We start from the raw sequence: 23,320 nt of genomic DNA, 5'->3' as shown, positions 1-23,320 counted from the left end.
CATCTGACTTACCGTTTTTATTGAATTTTCTGCTTTTCTTTTATACGCCTTTATAAATCTTTGAGCCCTCAACAGGAGCCATCTAAGTTTCCGAATCTTTTGAACCTAATTACACGGAAGATTTTGGTTGCTACTATCCAATGATATTTTTTTTGCTTATCAGTTTCTAGTACCAAAGTTGAGTATTGCAATATCTTTCCAGTTATTATTATTGTATTATTATTTCAAAAATGTTTTACTAATACTAGTTCAGATAGAGTGTGTGATTTCTTTACTGCTCAGACATATTTTCATTATTTGTTTTTCAAACGTGTATTACTAATAATGTCCGACAGAATATGTGTCCCTTTTTTTCATTTTTCAGTGACACCAGTTCTTGTAGTCTTAGATAGAGAAAAAAAACCTCTGGTGGTATTAAATTATTACAGACTGTAGCTTACAGCCTTGTTTTTGCTATATTTTTGGAGTGAAAAATAATGATTGTTCCTCGTATTTTCCATATTCTCTTTATTTTCAATATCTCTCTCATATTTCTTGTATTTCCTTGCCGATTCGTTTCTCTTTGTATATATTTTGCTTTTTTTTTCATTTTCTGTATCTGTTATTATTTTTGTCACATTCTTTTGAATCGTGTGCTTTTGATATTTCAAATACAGCACGTTTTATATGGTATACTAGCTGCAGTACCCAGCCTTGCGATAACCTGTGATCACGTTAACAGTGTCTCTTCTCTTAGACACATTTATATATTGACTTCGCAAACCCAACGTCTTTCAGAAATGATAAAAACTTTACGTCCATTATAGAACACAGGGTGAAGGGGAACTGTTTAGAGATCAGTTGTAGTTAGTAATTGTCTTCTTAATTTGAATGTCAAGTGTGCAAAATAATTTATATCACTTTCAGATCCCGACAGACGTTGTTCTGCCAGTTTATAGTTATTTACGTGGTCTGTATGTTATCTAGACTCTATAAAGCAATATAGAAAAAAAACTGAAAAATAAGGGATTACTAATATTGAAAAGATTCCATTATCTAGCTAATGCTCGGCATGCATTGCAATGCCTCATTCAGTTTTGTTTTGTATTATGTTTGAAGTAGTTACACATATACAAATAATCTATCCATGTCTCTAAATATATATTTATCTATATCTACATCTATAGTCCTATATATCTATGTATCTCTCTATCTGTATTTATCTCTTTATATCTAAATATATACCTCACACTATCTATTCTATATTAGGGTACTGATTGCTTCGTTGTTAATATCACACGGGTGTTTTTTACTTGTATGGGAGAATTAAGAATGATAAGGAATCTAGTGCGTGGCAACAATGTTAATAGGCAATAGGAAATAAACTTCTAGCGCCTGCACTTCTAGCGCCTGCGGCATTGTCAACACACACTTCATACGTGTACTGCATGTTGTATCTAACCCCCTCCAACGCATTTGATTCTAAATTGGACTTTTAGTGAGGATCCCTAATGTTATTTATAATATGATATAGCCTATAGCCTTCCTCGATAAATGTACTATCCAACACTGAAAGAATTTTTCAAATCGGACCAGTGGTTCCTGAGATTAGCGCGTTCAAACAAACAACCAAACAAACAAACTCTTCAGCTTTATAATATTAGTATAGATATTAAAGGTCATAAATTTTATTTGAGTTCAGTTTATTACTAAAGGTAGGTAGTCAATATTTTTTTTCTTGCTTATAAAACTGGCCTAACTATGTTTTTGTATATTATTTATACAATAATTTAACTCCCCTTCCTCCCCTTATAACCTAATGGCTTTAATATTAGGGTAAAATTAGCTGTTTAACTTAAAAAAAAAAGTATGTAACTTTTCGAATTATTTAAAAATTGAATGCATTTGATAATATTAACTTTCTCAGATTATTGTTTAGGAATTTCAGGAATTTATTTTACTATAGTGTAAATATGATGTGGCTATATCAGTACATATTTAGCGGCGTTGTATAAATTAACTAAAAAATTGTTAATTACTGTAATTCATAACCTCGCGATGTCATAAACGCCATAATTTAGATCACTACACTTATCAAATATTTAATATTTCAGTAGGTTACTGTATGTTTATGTTTTGTTAGAATGCGTTATTTGTTCCTAAAATATGCATATGTTTTTAAATAGCATTTTGCTTTAATGTCTGCTATTTTTATGTATGGTATTTTAGAAAATTTTTTACTGTTCTCAGGAAGGTATTTATATTACCTAAGTGATATAGACGGCTTAAAATATTATTAAAAAAACAAATGTGTTTCTATTTGTTTAAAGAACAGCCGGCAACAGGCTAAAATCAACAATAAGAAATATTAGCATGTTATTTATCTGAACACCTATAAGCATAAATATATTGACTGTAAATAACACTTTTCTGGAGCAAAGTTGAACTTTTTTACGGATCCCATTTTTTAATAAATATTATATGAAATATTTATTCGAGCATTATTCTTCCGTCGTTTATCTTGCAGCTGGAGCACATAAAATACTAACTCGTGCAATTTGTAATTGTGTGTCATTTAAAAACTTATAATATAGGTAATAGATTTTTTCACTATTATATAGTATGCTGTGTAAGAGTAAACAGCTTCATACTTAGTTTAATACCTGCGCTTTTTTCCGAGCCCACGCAGCGGTGGTTGTGCGCTTTTGCAATCGTGCACGGAGTCTCGTGTTGTGAATCGAGGCGCGCGTAGTTCGTAGTAGTGCCAGTAGAGTGCTCTCGTAGTATCGAACAGTGGCGCTGCGCTGTGTGTGATGGTAGAACTAGTTTTATGTTTCTAGCGCATTTGCGGCATAGTTTTCAGAGCTCTCAAGTACAATTCTGATCGCTGTGTTCGCGGTCATTACATTTTATAAAAATTTAAAATTAAGTTTATTGCTTTATTTTAGCTTCAAAATAAAATACAAGAAACTAAAACCGGTAGGAACTCATAGTTAAAAATAAAAGCAAGTAGACTTGAAAACATTTTAAACAATTATTTACCAGATAAAAAGATAATGTAGGAGTTCAGGGGAAGATAGGCATTTTGTATTATCGGCCCTTATTTAAAAATAACACCCCCAAAAATGTTTAAATTTTCGCCGTAGGAATAGGTATACCATTACACATTGAACATTGTGATATAAAATTAAGGCTCTTCTGTATGTTGTAGAATTATCAAAATAATTTTTGTTGGGCCGTAATAGAACCCCCATATAATTAATTACAAACATTCAATCTCCTCAATTATAAAAAAATTAAGAAATTACTTGGACATTATATGTAACTAAATTAATATTTATTTTACGTAATATTTCAATTTGTGAAAGTTCGGGCTTTGCCACAGTTGTATTATAAATCACATTATGTATTTTGTTAGCTTTCATTTGTAATGCTTAACTATCAACTATGGGGCCATCCAGAATACACAACGTGATTTCTCGTATGTTTTAAAAACTTAATAAACATACATTTATAAAGCAGCAATTCCTTAAATCTCTAATTGTGCGAAAACATTCAGGCTGCATAAATATTGATTATCGCAGAATCTGTAGATATATTTTAGAGCTTTTGATTAAAATTATTTTTCATAGTAAAATGTTCTTTTATTTTGAGTTTATTCAAGGAACGGGCAGTTTTTTTTATTTTATTTTAATGTTATTAAAAAAAACAGAACAGTCTAGAAATACGTCTACTTCACTGACAGAAGCAATACGAGAGAAGGGTGGGTATAAAAAATATAATTTAAAACTAAAAAAAAAAAAGTTACTCCAATTTTCTGTATATGTCCGTGGCTCTCCCAACTTTTATACTAAATTTTAACACAGTTTAACTTGTAGACTTTTTGAGTGGATTAACTTTCTATCTATATATAGCCTACGTTAATCATAGTTCGCTGCCAAATTTCATGGTGTTGTTTCCATTTCGTTCTGAAAAAAAAAGTTACATTATTTTACTGAATTGTCAAAATCCTCACAAATTTTAGAATTTTGAATGACTAAATAAAACTTATTGCTTTAAAAAAAATTCATACCATATTATGAAGCAGCCAGTAGCATAGCATTTGAACTTAGAAGTAAAGGATCTGTCATCCATTTATTGCTCCAAAACACTTTTAAAATATTTATGTTTTACAGCTAAAAATGCAAAATGTATGCGACTTTATATATGTGCTTATATGTTTCATATTGCGATAACTAAAACAATAAAAGGATTCTAAGATTTTGACGGTGATTAACGTAGGTTAATAAAAAACATATTTCCTTCTAATATTTAGTGATTTTCCATACGTTTTTAATTAATTTCATATTATATCCCATTTAATTGTTTATTAAAGGTTTTTCTAGCAAACTAATCCTTAAATATTTTTTTTATGAACTAAAAGACAGCTATGTCATTCCTACTAGCTGTATTGAAAGAATTAATAAATCATGTATACATTATGGACTAACCATTCGTATGCGGCCTTCGTCTTCAAACACTTTATTTTTAGTATATCATTCATAAGTCTATAAAAATTAGATTTTCTTAAAATACCGAGAGAGAGAAAAATTGGTTTCTGTGATTTTGAGTGAACATAATTTTTTTATTGATTTATGAATTTTAAACATACTAAAAAAACTACATGTAAAACATGTTAATTCAGAGCTTTTCGAACTTGCTAAGACTGTCATGAATATTTTTCATTAATTTAAAAAGAATTTAAGTTAATAAGGACTTGTTTAATAAGAAAAAAAAAAGCTTTTTTGTGGACAATTAAATATTCCTTTATTGTGAATTTATTTCAAATAGTTTGCAAAAAAACACGAAATATTGTAAAGTCGAGCCAACATCGTGCGAAGTGAGGTATCGGCTCTGCGCGCGCTCTCTCGTTGAGGTAGGATCCCGGCTGTGCCTGGGGTGTTGGCCGCCGGCCGCCGCGATCGATGCAGCTCTCCCCCTTCTCCCCCTACCACTTCCTACCCTCCTTCCTTCCCTTTCCCCTTCCACTCATCACTGCCCTCCCCTTCTCCGCGAGCCAGGCCGACCATAACCTGTACGGCCGCGGCAGGAGGGGGGGGGGGGGGGTGACCGTAGATAGGACGAACTGAATCCTTGAAAATTAGATCATACCATGTTTCACCAACATCGGGAAAAAAAAAAGATTACAAGTTTTGATCTCTTTGGTTTATTACATGTCCAATTTGTGCTAATCTAAGTTGCTGTTACAGTACTAAAAATTACTTCTATTCTAATTATAAATAGTTTTAAATTAATTTAAGTTAATTTTAGTGAAAGTAGGTCTATACTGCATTTGGCTGTAATTTTTTTTCGTTGTCAAGTTGCAAAGAAATGGTATGATCGCAAGGGGTTTGTTTACAAATTTAAGCGAACGATCATTACTATGGGAGTGGCGCCTCTCCCTTTACTTACTCTATGAGCCGCGGCCGAACAGGCCTATAGCGCCCTACCACACCGTCGACACCTTCCAGCGTGTCGTGTCAAATAAAGTTGAAGGGAACGTCACCAGCGCGGCCATGTTTTGTTTCACAAGTTGGATGACTCGAGTTGCCGTCGAATACTTTGCATGTAGGACGGGTTCCGAAATCATTGTATGTTGGACGTGATCGTCCAATCGAAAGCGGTGAAAGGAAATGACATCCGTTGCCGTCTCGACGATTCTTTGAAATGGCGAAGAACACATGGCCGATCAAAGAAGTTTAAAAAAAAAGTTAATTATGAATGTCGTATGGGAACACATATCATGCGTCAAAATGAAATTATGTTTATTGCACTTCAAAAAAATCTATGGAAATTTATTTCGTTATGTAACGAATATAATTGTGACTTAAATTTATTTATGTTTAAAAAAATATTTTTTTTAAATGCTCATACAAAATAACACGTTAAAAATTTCCATCCAGCACAGTAATGCATTATTTAATTAGAGAATTAAAATAAAAAATTGAAAAGTTGGAGATAGCTCAGACCAAAAATTATCTTTAATAGTATGACATGATTTAAAACACATTTGATGTTATTTTTCCAAATATATTTGATAGAGAAAATTGGAAGCCACTGTCTTTTCAATACTTCCCATCCAACTATATCAGCTAATATATTGGAGACAAATATTTGGCAGTGTGACTGGGCCTTAAGGGGTCCGCCTCATCAGAGGTGTATGTGTGTTAGTGAGGCGGGATGATAAGCGCGACGCTCGCTGATATTTCTAGCGCGGTATAGCCTCTAAGCGCAAGGCTCTGAACTGGCGCGCAGTCTTATCGTCGTCACAGGATAACTGTGCAATTTGAGCGGTGACCATAACATTATATGGCCGAGAATTGAAGATAAAGGTGTAATGCAAGTCCCTTAAGTGCTTTCAAGAATCTGTACTGGTTGTTTTACGCCTACAAATTACTCTGAAAACATGCATTTTAGCCATTTGAACTCTTATAAAAATACAGTTAAAAAAATTAATCCGAAATTAAAAGTACTTTTCGGCCCTCAGCGAACACTTAAATGCTATTCGTAAATAGGCCCCACTCAGATATCTTGAGTAGTTTTGAAATCGCGTTGTTTTTCCTGAAGCTCTGCACACCATGTGTGTGTGCCCGGGTAGGCGGGGCCCTTAACATCCGGTGCCAGGGCATGATTATGCCCAGGGTTATCCCTGTATCTATGCAGGTTTTACCTGGGTCAAATATAGTCTAGTTATAGACTAGTTAAAACAGCAGGAGAGTTAGTCAAGGGATTAATCGCGGCTGTGGCTGGAATCAGTGGCGTAGCAGGCGGGTGGCAGGGATGGCCCCCGCCAGGGGCGCCGTAGCAGGGTGGGGAGGGGGGGGGGGGCGGTGCTGCAACGATTTCGCGGGTACTGAACGCTCACCCCCCCCCCCCTTCTGTTTTAATCCAAGTGGGGGCGCCATTCACCTTAGCTACGCCACTGGCTGGAAATCCCCAATTAAAGCACACGATGCAGGCTTAGGCCTTAGACACATTAGAAAATGTCCCATTAGCTGTGAAATATAAGACAGCATTATAATAATTTTTTTAAGTGAAACTTCTTTGCTGAGGAAACGGCACGGCACTAATTTTTTCACACACTTTTTCACACACTTTTTCACACACTCTTGCTCACTCTTTTGCACTCTCTTTTGCACACTCTTGCACAACCTTTCTACATTGGAGCACACTTTTGCACATTTGAGCACACTTTTGCACTGTGATACGTTTTGCTATGATTGTATAACTTTGCTAAAAATGCGGAGACTTTATGTTCCATCTTTAATAGTTACTCCATTATGTAAAACAAACAAAAAATGGTTCAAATGCGTATACCAACACTGAGAAGCACTTAAGAGACCATAAGTCGTTCATATGTTCCCAACTTACTTTACGTTGGGAACCTGCAGTGAAGTTTGCCGGGCGAATTCTTTACTCATTCTGTAAAAGACAGAAATTGCACTCAATATTCTTGTTCTACTGTTACAAAATCAAAAATACCATATTTTGGCGGCATTTAAAATTAATTTGACACGAATAATCTTTTATACTTTTCTTTAAATCAGAGTGATGAAAATAAACTTATTAAAAAAAACTTTCAAAAAACATTCTCCCAGACAGACCCCAAAAAGTTTGATGTAAATCGTCAGCAATCTGCCAGACCATCAACTACACCAGTAATACCCACAGACATTCAAATTGTTTATTCATTTATTAAGCGTTATTACTTTATAGCTTACAGAGCATGATTGTCGAATATTGGTTTTAATATGTTTTCTTTAAAATAGTTCAGGGGTATGTAAAACCTTTATTTTTCATACTTTTCTGAAAGTGTTTTTATCCAAAATTATTTCAAAGATATGACACAAAAGTAGGTGTTTAGGTTTATAATGTACTACACGTGTACCTTACCGTATTTCTAGTGCATGATATGATACTGCCAGTACCTTATTTTTAGGGAACGGATTTTGGTTGTACTATCAGTTTCCAACTTGTTGGCCAAATTCCCTGCATGCGCGGAACTCACTTTTTCGTTGATTTCGTCCAGATGGTGTACCTGTGTTTGGCGTCATTAAATTGTACATAGTCAATTTTGTGATCATCGGTGGACATACCAAGCGTGTTGGTGTGCCAAATGAAACTTTATGGTAGCGAAACTATTCTGGAATACATTTTGTACACGTTAATAATCACAACAAGAAATAGTGGCAACTTTTAAAGAAACTTGAAAAAATTAGAAAGGCCGCTCTATTTTTGTGTGATGGCGCTGCTATCTCTACTATTTTTACCGTAATAATTCTATCGATGGTGGCGAAATGTCCGCTAGAATGCGTTGGAACCTGTTTCAAGCCTCGCGCAGGGCACCGTTTATTAAAACTGTTGCCGATTTGTTTCCTTACTGGGATTCGGTTTAAACACGTTCTGGAATACGGCCCGCGAGTTAGATTACGGTTGTGTTCCAACAAGGCAGTCCTTATTCGCTACCTTACTCGGATGTCTTGGAATATCCCCTTAGTGTTCAATTATAATTACTTCTTTATTATTTGCAATATACCAGTTCAGCTCTAACGTCAAAGGTGTATACCAGCCTTGGGAACTACTGTAGCTCATAAGACGTATTTTATGTTTTGCACTTATTTTTCCGTGATAAACCTGCAGATATAGTTAGTGTCGAAGTTTATCCTGTCTGTGTCGTGGATTGAACGGAAGAAGCGAATGAAATATCTGCTGGAAGGTATTGCATTATTAACCCTTCCATACTTTTTTTTTTTGCACGCAGTCTCGCGTTGCAAGCTTGAATGAGCCTGTGCCGAAGTCTCGCATCGCGTAAAAAGAGCCGAGGGAATTTCTCAACCTACGCTCGGAGGCTTTACGCTCAAGTTTCCACTCCGAGTTCAGTGAGCGTGATCTCTCTCGGTGGTTCCGGTGAACACGAAAGCCTACCGTCGTCTCCTGGCTGTTTGTAGCACGGGCGTTGCCAGGTTTTCATGTCGGGGAGGGGCAAGGAGAGGATACATATTTTTGGCATTTTCTGCCAAACATTTTTAGTGACAGGTTGTAAATTTAAAAAAAAATATAGGTATATATTTGTTCTTCGCTAATTTTTTTTTTTTTTTTCAAAAAAAGTAAACAAACATTCGGGACTGGTGGTGTTCGGAAATAATTATTTCGGATAACCGATAATTGGGTTGTCACGGTATTTACTTATTATATCATCTTGCTAAACTCCGATGGTCAAGTTTAGCTGTGGTATCAGCCAAGTGTCATTGAATATGCGCGAATGTGTGTGAATATGTATGATTTATTATAAGAAAGTACATTAGACACAGACGTTGTCCTGCCAGTGTTTATTTACCTCTATTTCTCAACTGGATGGTGTTGAATGTAATCTATAATCTATAAAGGATATTTAAAAAATTTTGTCAAAATGAAATATTATTTATATTGGTGTAAACTGATGATAAATTACATACTATTTTTTTTACTAATAACTGAAGTAGAGGCTCTGATCCGGTTAGTTTCCCGGCGTGCCTCTCGCGCTTCTTATGTTTCAGCAGCTCTACTGGCTGACATTTGCCACGTATTTTTGGTTCATCTTCCAGTGTTAGTTTTTTTTTTGCGTGGAATTTCCAATAATGTCCAATATTTAATGTTTATTGACAGATGAGACGTCCAAAGATAGTTGACATAAATGTAATTTCTTTATAATCAACATAATAATGGTTATTCAAATCGATTTACAGAACTTCAAACGGCAATGATATTCAATTTTAAACTCATTCACCAATTACTAATCACAGGCACAATCACTATTTGTTGTTACTGAGGATTAAGGGCCGTAAACATCACCATATACAAATTGTTATGGCTATCGGTTGAATGGAATAGAAGTTTATCCGCTGCAGCGCTAGCTAGTGGTGAGTTATAACAAAATGAATAGCGCGAAAATATTATCCGTGTTAAAATATCTACGTATGCCAATTTTCAAGGCGATCGATTGAACATGGAGAAGTGTATGAGCCGCAGCGCCATCTAGCGGCGAGTAAGAAAAAAAAGGATAGCATAAAAACTTCTCCATAAAAAAACACTTCGATGCGCCAACTTTATTGGTGATCGATCAAACGGTGTCGGAGTTTATCAACGTCATACATACATACATACATACATACATACATACATACATACATACATACATACATACATACATACACACATATACATACATACACACATATACATACATACCAACATCCAATTTTATATATACATAGATCGATTTTAAAACTGTTTGTCTAGTTAATTTTTAATTTAAAATGTTCTGTCAAAATATTTCCAAACCGTTAAAGCTTAGCATTAGATATTGTCACGTCTCACTTTCAGAGGGGGGGTTCAATTCTTCAAAAATGTAGCTCTGAACATAAGAAACTCAAAACATTAACTAGCCATAGAGCATCTCACTGAGGATTGAATCTTAGTAGGTGTATTCTTATACAAGAATAGAAAATCAGGATACTGAGAAAAAAATAAGAGTAACCTAAAAACAATAGAACAATCACATTTATTTATAACAATTAAATAAAGCTGACAAATAATGAGGCACCTTCCATGTCCGCTACCAGCCTTATAGATATTCCGACAGAAAAACAATAAACCATATATAAGATTTTCTTAGTAGTACTAACACATTAACATAATCGTAATAATTTCCTCCAGGCCACCCAGTGATACCAAGCTTCATTAGCTCTTCCACAACTTCATTTTTAAAATTTATTAAGAACATCCACTACCTTGAAACGGATTTTAGAAATTATTTAGTTTAAGTTTATAACGTCATCATTTACATGAAAAGACAAGGATCGTGATGCAAACAAATTACCGAGTTATACTTGAAAATAAAAAGGGAACGGTAGTGCTCAACGTATTACACGTTAAAACCACTAAGTTTCTAAGAACAAATTATTTATAAGAGCAAATAATACACCAAACGAGAATTTTTAAAGTTAACTACGAAGAAACACTGAAGGCTAAGAGTCCGGCATCACTCAGGCGCCATTTCCGATAGCACTCACCTAACCATTACCAAGTCGCCGCGCGGCCGGGCAGCATGACAGCCTTCCACAGGATTACCGCCCCGCGAAAACATTTTACATCTCTTTTAAGCTATTTTCTTGGCCGCAAAACCCCTACGGGGAAAACATCCTGACGGGAAGTTTTCCTGTGTTTTACAAACACGTAAAGTTATTACAACAAGCCGGCCGCGCGGTCGGCCGCGCCAGGTTGCCCACGTAGTCAGAAAACCGGCCGCTAGATTGCGACACTCGCCTGCGCACGGCGACTGCGCACAATCTGCGCTCTCAGCTGGCCTCAAAAAAAAACGACAAACAAGTCTGCGCCGCGTTTCTCTGGAACTGCAGCAAACAACGTGTCAGCTGGCCTGGCTGAAACGCGGTCACGCCTGCGTTCCCAGACAAAGACGTGCAAGACTCGCACTCTTCCAGCCCCCCCGCAAACCCAAATCCAACAAAGGTGTTACCCCATCTTAGCGTGAGGGAAACCAAGTCCCGAACTAGCGAAAAGAATTTAAAAATTGTATTTTCAACAAATAAACTAATTAAATAAATTAATGATAATTTTGAGCTACGCGACATCACCCCGGGCGGCAGGAGCTTGTGCCCCACAAGCTTACAACAATGCTTGGGGAATATTTAAGTTTGCTTCAAAAAAAAAAAAACCAATTGTCCCTATCATTTCTATGTGATCCAGTTACAAATTTAAATTAGTGATTACAGTGGTTGTTGTTTAGGTATAAATACCAACTCTAAGTTCTACTAGCACTTATTGACAATTTCCTCTCGGAGGACAAATGTGTTTTACAAAATTTCACATGTTAGCACTGCTTGGGACAGCAAGCAGCCAGGAGGGATACGGCGAAGAGATGCACCAACTCAGGGCAGAGACAGGAACAGCCAGCGGAACTGTGAGCTGCAGAATCACACCCCACTCCAACTTCTGCCTCTCCCAGCCGGTTCATCCCGACGTCGTTCATCCCAACTGCTCGTCATCCACGGTACACGACACCATTCCTACACAAAATACATGAGCAGCATCAGGAGTCATACAATTACAAACAACTAAAAAAAAACTCTCAAACATCAAAATAATAGTGAACAAATCAAACAATTAAATTATCTTACTTAAGTTAATGACGTATTTTCATGTGTTTATCAAGAAGTATTCATGAGATCAACATAGATCAACACAACTAACCAAGGAGGGTCATACCAGGTATCAACACAAAAATAACTTTTAAAGATTCTTAAAACAAGTAACTATTCAAAAACTAAACTCGTAACTTATCTGCAATATTCAACATCTTGAAGAAAAGCCTACCCCCCACATTTCGTAGAGGAAGGATAAGGTAAGGTACCTAATAGGAAAATTTACAACAAAAACTTGACTGTGTCCACGTGTAGGTTGAAAGTTTATAACTACACTGGCCTTGTCTTGCTATACACTTTGTTTTGAACGTCAGGTCAGTAGTTTCAAACGATGGATAATTCTAGTCTTCTCGATAAATTTGTTGTTTGGGGGGCCACACCCTATCGCGATGCGTAATCACTGTCCTTGGACATGGCCACTCCCAAACCGCTGATACTCCTGGTAATCGTGCATCACCACACGATTCGACGATACGGGCACCAGCCCGCAGCAATGGGTAGAAGCAGGTCCTCTTCTCCCAACTGGCCCACGTGGTATCTGGCTGACCCTTAACGACGCGCCTTCTCCCAACTCGAGAAGGGACAAGAGTTCTGGATGGAGCTGCACCACAGCACTCCTTTCGAAATTGCCCTTAACAAGTCCGCCTCAAAAGTCATTCTCTTCGATTGACGAAAACTATCAATGTCACTTCTTGAATAATAAAAACACAAGGGGGGGGGGGGGGGGTTTATGGTGGAAAATGGGAATACGGAAAGGATCCCACCCACTTTCTCAATGATTAGTCCTGACGTCATAATTCCCCTTATTGAACCTGGTATTCTCCCTCCATCGTTATTTGGTTCTATAAAAATTATTTATGGGCGCATGCCCCTTCACATAAACATTAATCAAATTCTAATTTTTCTAATCGTAGGTAAAGCTTTACATTGAACAAAATTCATTCACTACTGATCATCACAAATGGAAATGGTTACTTTCAATTCCTCCCCAGTTTCACTGGATAACTTAGCTACACAACCATTATCTCTGGCTAGTATGTCTTTTAATTCTACCTTTCCACTGGTAGAAGGAACAGCATTTTCTACTGTAGTCGAGATTTCTACAGACATACTGAGGGGTTTCCGATTTCTCAGATATTTTAATAACAGAACTAAAAACATTCCAACTATTACCAATATAGTAATTACAGTTACACTTATTTCTATGCCAAGGGTAGTAACATTGTCCAAGGCGGATACTCTTGGTAGCGTTCCAATACCTACTAGATATGGATTTTTAATAATAATAAATAATAATACACTACTTACAATGGAAAGCGCAATACTCTGTAAGTTTTTCATTACAAATCTTGGTACGTTTTCTGGTTCTCTTAAATGAATCGGGTCTAAAGGGGTTTCAAACTTTGTCAAAGAAAAATTTAAATGTGGTATTAGAGTTGGCCAATTTTCATCTAAACAATCCATTAAGGATGGAAAAACTGTATGTGTTGACGTAGGATGAGGGAAAATTTTCAATTTACGTAACTTCGTCCAAGCAGCTGGTATTACATGTACCAATTGAAATTTAGATTTTGTTAACGCATCACATGGATACAACTCGTTAATTTTAAGTTCTTGGTTTAAATACAAACGACAATCACACGGTACTTCTATATCTACAGCTCCGAGGATGTCTCCACTTCCTAAAAATAAAGATTCATTGTTATGTTTCATGCATTGCAAGTCTAATTTTCCTGACGGGTTTGTTAGGAAGTACCGCTCTGGTCCAGCCTGGGTGATCATCAGTTGGTTTCCGGAATGGCATCGAAACGCACATGTGGTACTAAGATTTTCAACGGTAATCCCCTGAAAAAGAGCCTTTGGACACAAAGCACTACCTAGGGTATCTCCGGAGAACCTGGGAACAAAACACAATTTATCTTCAAATGGTCTACAATCTAATAAATTTCTACCCTGAATAGTGATTAGATGGTCTCCATCCACTGCCAGAAAATTCGGAGCATGATCCAAATGACAAGTTGAGTTCTTCCACTGAAATGGGACTGCGACGAACTGAAACAATCTCCAATTGGAATTTAGTTTAACAATTGGTACTTTAATTTGAAGGTATAAATTTTCCTTGTGGACTTGACATTTACAAATGGGTAAATTAAAATATTTCTGAACTTCTGATACACTTATGGACAACGCATAACCATCCCTATTAAGAATTTCATTTAGCATATTTAATTTCTCTTTCAATTGAGCTGGTGTAACTACAATGGCAGGTATTTTATTTGACCGGCACTGGTCCAGAATCTCTAGTCTTGTAAATGTATGCGCTTGTTTGGCTAATTGAGAGGCCAACAGTACCTGAAACTGGAATGAATGTCCTATGTCTTGAACCATTCCTGAAAACTTAGTCACCATAGTCTCTCGGAGGTCTTTTAAGTAATCAGACAAATTTGTGAATTTTGATTGTACTCTTTTTAGAATTCCGGTCATTCCCTCGTTTATAACAAAAATAGTGTTGCTCATATTTGCCAGTGCCTCATGAGTGTTTAAAATTTGTGATTCCATCTTGTTTATGTGTTCTGACATTTGTTGTTCATTTAGGAAAAGATTATTCAATTGACTATTGACGGCAATGTCACAACACCAATGAAAAAACTCTCCAATGAAATTTAACCCTCGTCTTTCCCGAACTTGAGACTGAAAATCCAATACGTCATCCCCTGCTGCTTCGTTTACCTTATTAATTAGCATGTCAGTATAAATTAAGCTATGTTTTAATTCTTTGAAAATAACACACCCTTCACTTGAACTATTGGAGGGACAAGAAGTGATTTCTTTGATACTATCCTGAATGTCATCTAATTGCATTGGCCAAGCAACCTTAAAATTTACTGGTACCGATGAAGTGTACAATGTTACCTGAGGTATCGGCTCGAAATGCGCTCCCGCAACCACCCCCACTGCTCCTTCAGGTAGCGGTCGATGTTGTCTGCTGCTTCCCAGCTGCAGGAGCACCAGGACGATGTGTAGCATCCTCATCGTCAGTACGGAAGATGATCACGCCTTAAGACTCTGTAAAAATTCTATACAAAACTAAATATTAGACAGGCTCGATTTTTGTTTACAAGTGTTACAAAACTTTCGAATTATTTTTTTTTTCTCTCTCTCTTTGTTTTATTTAGTTATCCACAACCACAATAAAAAAATCTCTATTACATAACTTATCATAACTTATACACTGTAAAAATTTTTCATTCTCTCTACGTTTGTAACTTCGTAAACATCTCTGCCTCGACTCGTCTTCTTTAACCTGTACAGGTTATTAGACAATTTGTCCACCACAACATAAGGACCGAACCATTTATGCAATAGTTTCTCTGACAAACCCTTTTTTCGAACAGGTGTGTACACCATAACCTCCTGTCCTATCTTATAGGTCACCGCTCGTCGTCTGCGGTCATACCTTTTTTTATCGATACCCTGTTGTCTCTTTAAATTCTCTCTGGACTGTCGCAGGATCTCCTTCCAACGAGTACGCAGTCGAAGGCTGTCCTCATCTTCTACAGGCTGACTTAATTGAACATCTGAGGGTAATACAGGTTCTCTACCATACATGAGCACAAATGGGCTAAATTTTAATGTTTCCTGCCTCGCCGTGTTGTATGCCAAAGTGACCAAGGGTACATATTCATCCCAATTACGTTGTGAGGATGCCACATACTGAGATAGCATCATTGCTATTGTTCCATTTAATCTTTCACATAATCCATTTGTGTTTGGCCTGTATCCTGAGGTTTTCAAACTTTGTACATCCATTAACCTAAGTAATTCATTAACGACTTTGGAAGTAAAAACTTTTCCTCTATCTGTCAATATGGAACATGGTACAGAATGGCGACAAATTATGTTTTCTAGTAAAAACTTAGCTACGTCATTGGCGTTACTAGTGGGGGTGGCTTTAGTCTCCGCCCATCGAGTACCGTAATCAATAGCAACAAGAATGTATTTGTTTCCTGACACGGTTTTTGGAAAAGGGCCTAAAATATCGACACCAATACGTTCGAAAGGTTCACAGATAGGTAATGGTTCTAATAACCCTGCTTTCTTTTGAGGAACTCCCTTTTTCCCCTGACATCCCCTACAACTCCTTACATAGGCCTGAATCTCTTTTAGCATATTGGTCCAATAATAACGACGTATAATTTTGTCGGCGGTGCGAACTACTCCTAAGTGACCGCCAAAAGTGGGATTGTCGTGACTTTCCCTCAGAATTTCAGCCTTTAAGCTTTCTGGGACTACTAATAGCTTGTCTCTACCACTTGGGTTAGAGTTATTTTTGTACAAAACACCATTCAGCAAAGAAAAATTTTTCGCTTGTCGGCTTAACTTATTATCGATTCCTGACGGTTGAGTCAACTCAGAAATTAAAGGTCTTAGACTCACATCAGAATATTGCAGCTTAGCTAAATCCACATCATGCATCACAAAAACAGGTAACTCAAGGGATTTTTCTTCGTCAAGGGCTGTCCCTGTGTTGACAGCATTTCTACTCAAACTGTCTACATGTACATGAGTTTTTCCACTACTATAACATACAGTGTACTCATACTCCATCAATTTCAATGCCCACCTGGTTAACCTTCCTGCGCTATGAGCATTAAATTTCAAACGATTCAAATAACATAGGCTATGATGATCGGTTACAATTTTGAATGGCTTCAGGTAAATGTAAGGCCGAAACTGGTCTAAAGCATAAATCAAGGCTAAACATTCAAGGTGAGTTATAGGATATCTAGTCTCAGCTGACGTGAGAGTTCGACTGGCATAGGCAATAGGTTGTAATTTTCCATCAATTCTTTGTAACAATGTGGCTCCTATCCCTAAGGTACTAGCATCTGTATGTATTTCAATGGGCTGGTTTTCCTGGAAGTGAGCTAACACGGGGGAAGAAATCAGCTTTTCTTTCAAAATTTGGAATGCTTGTTCTTGCTTGTCGGTCCAGATAAACTTTTCATTTTTCTTTAGCAATGTCGACAAGGGTTTCGCAATCTGAGAGAAATTTGCTATAAACTTACGATAGAAAGAAGCTAGGCCTAAAAAGCTTCTCACCCCTCGTTGGTCCTTAGGTGTAGGAAATTGTTTCACTGCTACTACTTTATCGGGGTGGGGTCTAATCCCTTCATGGTTAACCAAATGTCCCAACACATCGGTTTCAAAATAACCGAAGGTACATTTTGACGGTTTCAAGGTTAAATTAGCATTTTGCATCCTTTTAAAAACTTGTTCTAATCGGTCAAGATGTTGATTAAACGTACTGCCCACTACTAGAATGTCATCCAAATAGACTAAGCATGAACCCCACTTTAACCCTGCCAAAGTCTTATCCATGTATCTCTGAAAAATTGACGGAGCGGTTTTCAAACCAAAAGGAAGGGTTTCAAAACAAAAAGTACCATCGGTGGTAACAAATGCAGTTTTTTCCTGATCCTGTTCAGCTACTCTCAATTGGTGGTATCCTGAATTCATATCCAAGTGAGTAAAATACTTAGCACCAGTCAAGTGACTTAAGAAATCATCTATTCGAGGAAGGGGGTATTTATTATCCTTAAGAATAGTGTTAAAACGACGGTAGTCCACACACATCCTATAATCGTTGTCTTTTTTTCTAACAAGAACAACTGGTGAACACCAACTCGTGTCACAGGGTCTCACAATCCCATTTTTAATGTGTTCTTGTACTATGTTATGAATAATTTCCCGTTCCCCAGGAGAAACTCGATAAGGTACAGATGATATGGGTGTGCTGTCCCCTGTATCCAGAAAAACTACTTCCTCTTTTGTTCTCCCTATCTGGCTGGGGTCCCAACTGAAAACATTTTGATATTTATACAACAACTCTACCAGTCTGTTTTTTTGTTCCTCTGGTAACTCTGGATTAATGTTTAATTTAGACACATCAAAATCGACATTATTTTTATCTCTAGCTTGTAATACCTTAGTTACTTCTTTGTTCTCGATACTGGGTGTTTCCTCAAACTCATTTAAATATCCTAATTTCATTCCCTTATGAAGAGTAACTGACTGGTTAGTAGTATTAGTAACCCAAATGTGAGTATGCTGTTTTCTGTTTACAATACTCCTAGGTACAAGTACAGAATATCTGTTGTAAATATCCTCCTTAGGCTCTATCAGCACCTCATCAGGTAAATTATTTCCTTCAAAATTAATTTCGATAAGATGATGCATCCTTGGCTCTACTCTAACATGATTGTGAACTGTCACACAACCTAACCTGAAAATATTTTCTGGCTCGATTTGGCTTAACTCCTGTGTTCCATCCTGACCTACATTATGATTAACCCGATTTTGGTTTTGATCTACTTGAATTTTGTCTCTTTTTACTTTGGTTTGGCTTTTAACCTCCCTTATTTCGGTATTTGTGGTATTTACGAAGCAATCAGGACGTGTTATGGTCAAGGACATTTTCTGGCCTCCCTTACAAGAAATTTCTGCTCCATATTTGGTTAAAAAATCACATCCTAAAATGATCCCTTTTATTGGGGCTTCCACCAGACCTACCGCATGTGAATAAACATACTGTCCTAATTTAAATCTTAATTTGGCCATCTTATTAAGTTTCTGAACTCTTCCTGAGACTCCTGTAAAACCTCTTGGTTCTGCGGATTTCCAACAACTTTTCGGTACTAATCTATCCTCAATTAGTGATACCGCAGCTCCTGTATCGATAAAAACGGGGATTTCTTTTCCGAACATTTTTGTCTTCTGACTTAAAATACCGTCATTTTGTAAAAGAGACATTTGGTTAACAAGGGACGAGTTGTCACCCCGACCGACTCTCGCCCTATTTAGTTTCCCTGTTGTGACGTTTTGCAATCTCGTATCAAGTGACCTGGTCGTTTGCATTTTAAACAAATCGGCCTACCATCTGAGGTCCACTGTGGTCTGTCAGTTATTTTTGGAAATGAATTACTTGGGGTCTGCCTGAAAAAATTGTTGTTCTGATTTCGATGGTATTGTGTTAGTGTACTGTTATTTTTGTAATTTCCTCCCTGAGTTCTAAACTGTGACTTTGGTTGTGCCTGTAATCTCATGGTATCTAGTTCCCCGCGTAATTGTTTTAATTGTTTATTAAACTCTATCAAACTGTCCTCAATTCTCGTGTTGATAGATGACAATTCTCTTTCTGGTGTTTGAATTTCTTTAAGATTTCTGATAGGTACTTGTTCCTGTTTCGAATTTACCCACTGTGTCCTCTCATGATTTTTAGCGTAATACAGACCTGCCTCAATATTCCTCAAATTACCTAGTAACTGTTCCACAGTATTGTTTGGGAAAAGCATAACTTTCTCTACAATGTCTGGCCTTAACCCACGCAATACATATCTAACCTTACTAGCTTCATTCATCTTAGCATCAAGTCGGTTACAAAGATTCAATATGTCGTACACAAATGACTCGAAAGGTTCATCTACTGCTTGTACTCGCGCCTGCAATCTTAACTCTAAGTCCTCTATGTGACCCACTCTCACAAACGCATCCCTTAATTTATTTGCTAATTCCTCAAATGTAGTTAAATTCTCCAATGTGCTCTCACAGCTGTCATACCATTTTAAAGCAGGCCCTCTCAAAAATGTAGGCAAGTATGACAAACATTTTTGCTCATTCCACCCATTTACCTTGGCTGCTCTGCGAAACTGTTTTAAAAATTCCTCAACCTCCTCACATCTCTTTCCAAAAAAATATCCCGGGTCCACAAAACACCTGCCTGTCTCCATGTTTAAATTCTGATCTTTCAATTCTGGTTTTATGTCGCTTAATTTATCTTTTAACACTTTCAATGATTCATCATCTGACGAAGAACTACTATCACTGTTCTCAGGGTTTTTTACTTTGTCATCCAATATTTCAATTGTGTATTTACTAGCCATCCCTAATAGACTCCACCTTAAATTATTTTCATTAGTCCTTAACTTAAGCATACATTTCACATTTCACCTTAAATTAATTATTGTTAGACAAATACAGCCATCCCTGGTCTCCCACTGGTTTCCTGAAATAACCTAAAATAAATTTTATTATCATTACACAATTAATCCTATAAACACATCAATCTTAATACACCAGCTGCACTGCATGCTCTTCTTCTTCACTAAAATAAATCAAAATGTTAGACCACACCTAACACTCTTATCTTAATTTATTTTTCAGTATCCCAACATTCTTTATACCTACTAACCGGCGATCTCCACCATTTGTCACGTCTCACTTTCAGAGGGGGGGTTCAATTCTTCAAAAATGTAGCTCTGAACATAAGAAACTCAAAACATTAACTAGCCATAGAGCATCTCACTGAGGATTGAATCTTAGTAGGTGTATTCTTATACAAGAATAGAAAATCAGGATACTGAGAAAAAAATAAGAGTAACCTAAAAACAATAGAACAATCACATTTATTTATAACAATTAAATAAAGCTGACAAATAATGAGGCACCTTCCATGTCCGCTACCAGCCTTATAGATATTCCGACAGAAAAACAATAAACCATATATAAGATTTTCTTAGTAGTACTAACACATTAACATAATCGTAATAATTTCCTCCAGGCCACCCAGTGATACCAAGCTTCATTAGCTCTTCCACAACTTCATTTTTAAAATTTATTAAGAACATCCACTACCTTGAAACGGATTTTAGAAATTATTTAGTTTAAGTTTATAACGTCATCATTTACATGAAAAGACAAGGATCGTGATGCAAACAAATTACCGAGTTATACTTGAAAATAAAAAGGGAACGGTAGTGCTCAACGTATTACACGTTAAAACCACTAAGTTTCTAAGAACAAATTATTTATAAGAGCAAATAATACACCAAACGAGAATTTTTAAAGTTAACTACGAAGAAACACTGAAGGCTAAGAGTCCGGCATCACTCAGGCGCCATTTCCGATAGCACTCACCTAACCATTACCAAGTCGCCGCGCGGCCGGGCAGCATGACAGCCTTCCACAGGATTACCGCCCCGCGAAAACATTTTACATCTCTTTTAAGCTATTTTCTTGGCCGCAAAACCCCTACGGGGAAAACATCCTGACGGGAAGTTTTCCTGTGTTTTACAAACACGTAAAGTTATTACAACAAGCCGGCCGCGCGGTCGGCCGCGCCAGGTTGCCCACGTAGTCAGAAAACCGGCCGCTAGATTGCGACACTCGCCTGCGCACGGCGACTGCGCACAATCTGCGCTCTCAGCTGGCCTCAAAAAAAAACGACAAACAAGTCTGCGCCGCGTTTCTCTGGAACTGCAGCAAACAACGTGTCAGCTGGCCTGGCTGAAACGCGGTCACGCCTGCGTTCCCAGACAAAGACGTGCAAGACTCGCACTCTTCCAGCCCCCCCGCAAACCCAAATCCAACAAAGGTGTTACCCCATCTTAGCGTGAGGGAAACCAAGTCCCGAACTAGCGAAAAGAATTTAAAAATTGTATTTTCAACAAATAAACTAATTAAATAAATTAATGATAATTTTGAGCTACGCGACAATATATTTAAAAAAAAATTTTAAATCTATCTTTGATACCTTATATGTTATGTAAATAATGTTTATATTATGTGCTATTTTATTGTTATTTTTATATTTTCTAGTGATTTGTTTATTTTCTATTTTATCGTATTTGTAGGCATTTTCCGTTGTTTGCTACAGTTTTTATTAAGCTTAACTTTGTATGCACCTACTTAGTAAAGATACCCATACGCCTTAACTTCGCCACTTAAAAATGAGACAGTAAAATAAATAAAACAAATCTGTATAAATATGCAAATTCTGAAGGCAAAGATCAAAACACCGTCACCTTGGTTAAAACGTTGAAGAATGTTGCACAGTGTGTGTAGGTGTTGGTGTGTATGTGTGTGTGTGTGTGTGTGTGTAAGCTTTGCCGGGTTTGGCGGTGTGAAAGCTTTTGGGCATCCGTCGTTGTTCGAGGCAAATGCAAGCATCACTCATCTGGTAAATCTTAAAATTATGAATACTTGTCTTACGTTTTACAAACAACAGATAACGTGAATGACATATTTGGCGACAAAATTTGCAACATAACATTACAGGTATGTGACGCTACATAGCAACCGGTTTGCATTCGCTGTCCTTGAAAGAAACAATGACATGGAAATGCAATCGCCTAACTGGAGGGGTGAAGGCTGGCCTTATTAAAGTCTGCACAGAACGAGAGGTGGGTCGACCGAAGGTCGGAGGGTTTGGTCGGGCAGGGAGCGGGTCGTTTGTTTGTTTACGTCCAGGGTCGACGAGGAAGTGGCGCAATTTGTGATTCGCTAATTTGCGACGTTACGTGTTTCGCGTCCTTGCGCTTTTTTTTTGGTTGCAATAATGACTACTTAGCCTCTCACCGGTCGCTCTGCATAGCATAATGTTTTTACGTAACTAGTGTTGTAAGCTACGTGTGATTACCATCCGACCTTGGTTAAACATATTTTATGGTTGTTGATCCCTTTTGTTTTCCCCCTCCCCTAGCCATTGTGTCATAAACAGCGACCAGTAATTAGCGTATAGAAGGGGAAGCAGAGATGGTTGTTGTTTCGGAAAAGTTCTGGATAAATATTTATTAACATGCGGTTTCCCACCAGAGCTACAAACTGTACAAAATGTTTCTGGCCGTTTCACACATACGATGTTTATGTACATGTTTTTTTAATTGATGGACATATAGCATGGTGTTTAATATAATTCAAACTTTGATTCGGAAATATGTGCTGGGAAATATTTCGGAGATCTCGCAGGGAATTCCGATGAACGAAACCCCTAAAATATACGAATAGTATTGATCTCAGCAACGCAACAGTCGAACAATCATTTGAGAACTAAATTCTGACACGTGTTGCAGTAACGTCGCGTCAAAGACGCGATGGAAACGGGAAATCTTTCTGATCGGAAAGTGTGTCGCGCTCGGTCGCGCGTGCGATATGGGCGTCGCGGATGTGTAGGACATGATTGTCCAGGTCTCTGTTAGAATATTAATTCAGCGGAACTTCATTATCCTAGACCCCGCTCGTCCGAAAACTCGGATAGTCCGAAC

At 37.2% G+C, this 23,320-nt stretch overlaps 2 protein-coding genes across 5 annotated transcripts in view; one reads left to right on the top strand and one right to left on the bottom strand.

Moving 5' to 3' along the window:
- LOC134533159 (3',5'-cyclic-AMP phosphodiesterase-like) overlaps positions 1–23,320 on the top strand; it is a 779,555-nt gene that overhangs the window by 592,627 nt on the left and 163,608 nt on the right. The window lies entirely within an intron of this gene.
- On the bottom strand, positions 11,161–21,367 carry LOC134533160 (uncharacterized). Its single transcript, XM_063370522.1, has 2 exons — positions 21,195–21,367; positions 11,161–15,295 (listed from the first exon to the last, which is right to left on the bottom strand). The coding sequence occupies exon 2, from the start codon at positions 15,249–15,251 to the stop codon at positions 13,164–13,166; it is 2,088 nt and encodes a 695-aa protein (XP_063226592.1). The 5' UTR covers positions 15,252–15,295; positions 21,195–21,367; the 3' UTR covers positions 11,161–13,163.

The sequence above is a fragment of the Bacillus rossius genome, chromosome 6, assembly GCF_032445375.1.
Source record: "Bacillus rossius redtenbacheri isolate Brsri chromosome 6, Brsri_v3, whole genome shotgun sequence".
Lineage (NCBI taxonomy): Eukaryota > Metazoa > Arthropoda > Insecta > Phasmatodea > Bacillidae > Bacillus > Bacillus rossius.
This window is presented reverse-complemented; position numbering and strand designations above follow the sequence as displayed.